The sequence below is a fragment of the Copidosoma floridanum genome, unplaced genomic scaffold (genome assembly GCF_036245765.1).
Source record: "Copidosoma floridanum isolate Cflo_tuat_1 unplaced genomic scaffold, Cflo_Japanese_pri ptg000011l, whole genome shotgun sequence".
In the NCBI taxonomy this organism is placed as follows: Eukaryota; Metazoa; Arthropoda; class Insecta; order Hymenoptera; family Encyrtidae; genus Copidosoma; species Copidosoma floridanum.
The window spans coordinates 466,105-468,527 of NW_028321888.1; the positions used below are offsets into that span (position 1 = coordinate 466,105).

General features: G+C 39.2%; 1 protein-coding gene across 1 annotated transcript; it reads left to right on the top strand.

Moving 5' to 3' along the window:
- The first annotated feature begins 405 nt into the window (after positions 1 to 405).
- LOC149375134 (uncharacterized) lies at positions 406 to 1,497 on the top strand. The gene has a single exon (XM_089590085.1). The coding sequence runs from the start codon at positions 406 to 408 to the stop codon at positions 1,495 to 1,497; it is 1,092 nt and encodes a 363-aa protein (XP_089446211.1).
- The last annotated feature ends 926 nt before the right edge of the window (positions 1,498 to 2,423 follow it).

A 2,423-nucleotide genomic window follows, 5' to 3' on the forward strand; every position in this document is an offset into this window, starting at 1 on the left:
GCACAGGAGGTGAAATAATCGCTAAACCCAAGAAAATTGTATCTTTCGACATCAGGCCACACTTCGATTCTGAATTTTGTTTAAATGTCAACGCATTTGTCTTAGCTCGTGTTTCATCTTATCGTCCACCCAGCAAGGCGGTTCTTCAAAATTCCCTTGTTAAGGGCCTTAAGCTAGCAGACCCGGAATATACTAGTCTCGATAAGATTGACGTTGTTTTGGGTTCTGTCGTACATGCTCAAATATTAAGAAACAAAATCAAAAAAGGGCCAAAACTGCGCGTCCTTGGCTACCTTGACTCGCCTTGGTTGCTTACTATCAGGAACGATCGATGAAAGAGATTCTACTGTTTCGTCAGGTACTCTCAATTTTCTACACTGCTCTGAAATTCCTCCTATTTCGGAAATGCTTCAAAGGTTTTGGAGTCTAGAAGAACCTCCAAATCGCTCAAACGAACTAAACCCTGATGATAAGGAATGTGAAGAGCATTTTATTAGAACTTATTCTCGAAATGCCAGTGGTAGATATCTTGTTCGTTTACCGTTTAAGACAAATCCATCTGTTCTTCGGCCATTCTCTAATCAGAACAAAATTTCGGCCCGAGCCATGCTAAAGAGTTTAGAGGGGAAACTTCATAAGAATCTCGAGTTGAAAGAAGCTTACGTATCCTTTATGCGTGATTATATATCTTTAAATCAAATGATTGAATTCAAACCTTTACCAGATCAAGACGTTTGGTTATTACCACATCATGGAGTAGTCAGAGTGTCCAGTTTAACCACTAAACTTCGAGTGGTTTTCAACGGTTCGGCTGAATCTCCCGACTCGCCATCACTAAATACGATTCTACATACAGGTCCCAATCAGTTGCCATCTTTATTTGACTTATTGTTTCGCTGGCGTCTTTATAAGATTGCCTTTACTGCTGATATTGAACAAATGTTTCGCCAGATATTAGTTCATGAAGAAGATCAGTCTTACCAAACTATTTTTTGGCGCTCTAAGACATCAGAGCCCATCAAGCATTTCAAGCTTGGTACGGTGACCTATGGATTAGCTTTAGATTATTATGGGGCAAAATATCCCATCGCTTCACAAATCTTGCAAGGAGAAATTTACACGGATGACGTTCTATCTGGAGCTCAAAGTAAACGTGAAGCTATACAAAAGGTAAGAGAGCTCCAAGGATTGATTAGCGAAGGTAGATTTGTTTTACGCAAATGGTCTTCCAACAGTGATTGGTTGTTGCAAAATTTGCCTTCTAATTTACTAGCAACAAGTCTGCTAGATCTGTCAAGCTCAAACAATACTGTTAAGGTTTTAGGACTTGTTTGGCACCCTGAAGATAATTATTTTAGTTATCAGATTGAACCCATTTCAGTTGGTTCAAATTGGACTAAACGTTCACTTCTATCTAGACTAGCTCAAGTTTTTGATCCTTTGGGTTTGATAGCTCCAGTAATTGTAACAGCCAAAATCCTAATGCAGTCTTTATGAGTTCTACAACTTGATTGGGACTCTCCCCTTCCCCTATCTTACACTGCACCTTGGAAAAGATGGAAAAAAAATCTACCCTCTGTAAAACAGCTAACAATTCCACGTTGGAATCGATTTAGTCCAGATAGAGGTAGTCTTGAAATTCATGAGTTTTCCGATACTTCGAAGGCAGCTTACGCTGCTATACTATACTTAAAGGTCGTAGAAGATGATCAGGTTTTTGTATCCCTTCAAGTGGCTAAAACTAAGGTGGCTCCGATTAAAACGGTAAGTATACCAAGATTAAAGCTTTGTGCTGCGCATTTATTGGCCAAAATGTCCAACCATTATTTAGATGAAATAGGTCTATCTATAGACTCTTTACACTTATGGACCGACTCCAAGGATGTGCTACATTGGCTTAATAACATTCCGTCCAAGTGGCCAGTTTTTATAGCCAATCGTTGTGCAGACATTCACTCCTTGGTACCTCAAGCCACCTGGCATCACATCTCAGGTAAAAATAATCCGGCAGATGTTGCTTCACGCGGTATTTTTCCTGATCAGATACTTTCCCTCTCTAATTGGCATCGAGGACCTGACTTTTTATATCAGATTCCTTCTGTTTATCCTGCCTTTGAGGATAAATTAGTTGAGATCGACTCAAATCAGGTAAAGATTCCGGAGTACCCTCAGTGGAATTTGTTACTAAAATACTCATCGCTTGCAAAATTATTACGAGTTACGGCTTATTAATTGAGATTTATTTACAAGTCATTATATCGAGTTAGGAAAGGTCAAGGCAAAGATGGAGGTGCATTGAGTTCCTTTCCATTTCTTAGACTCTCAACTGTGATAAAACTCGCTGATCCGGTCTTACATCCTGTTGAAATTTCGAACTCTCTACTTTATTGGGTTTTTATACATCAAAGAGAACACTTCGAAAG

Coding starts and splice junctions, on each gene's coding strand:
- LOC149375134 (XM_089590085.1), top strand. CDS start 406: ATGCTTCAAAGGTTTTGGAGTCTAGAAGAACCTCCAAATCGCTCAAAC.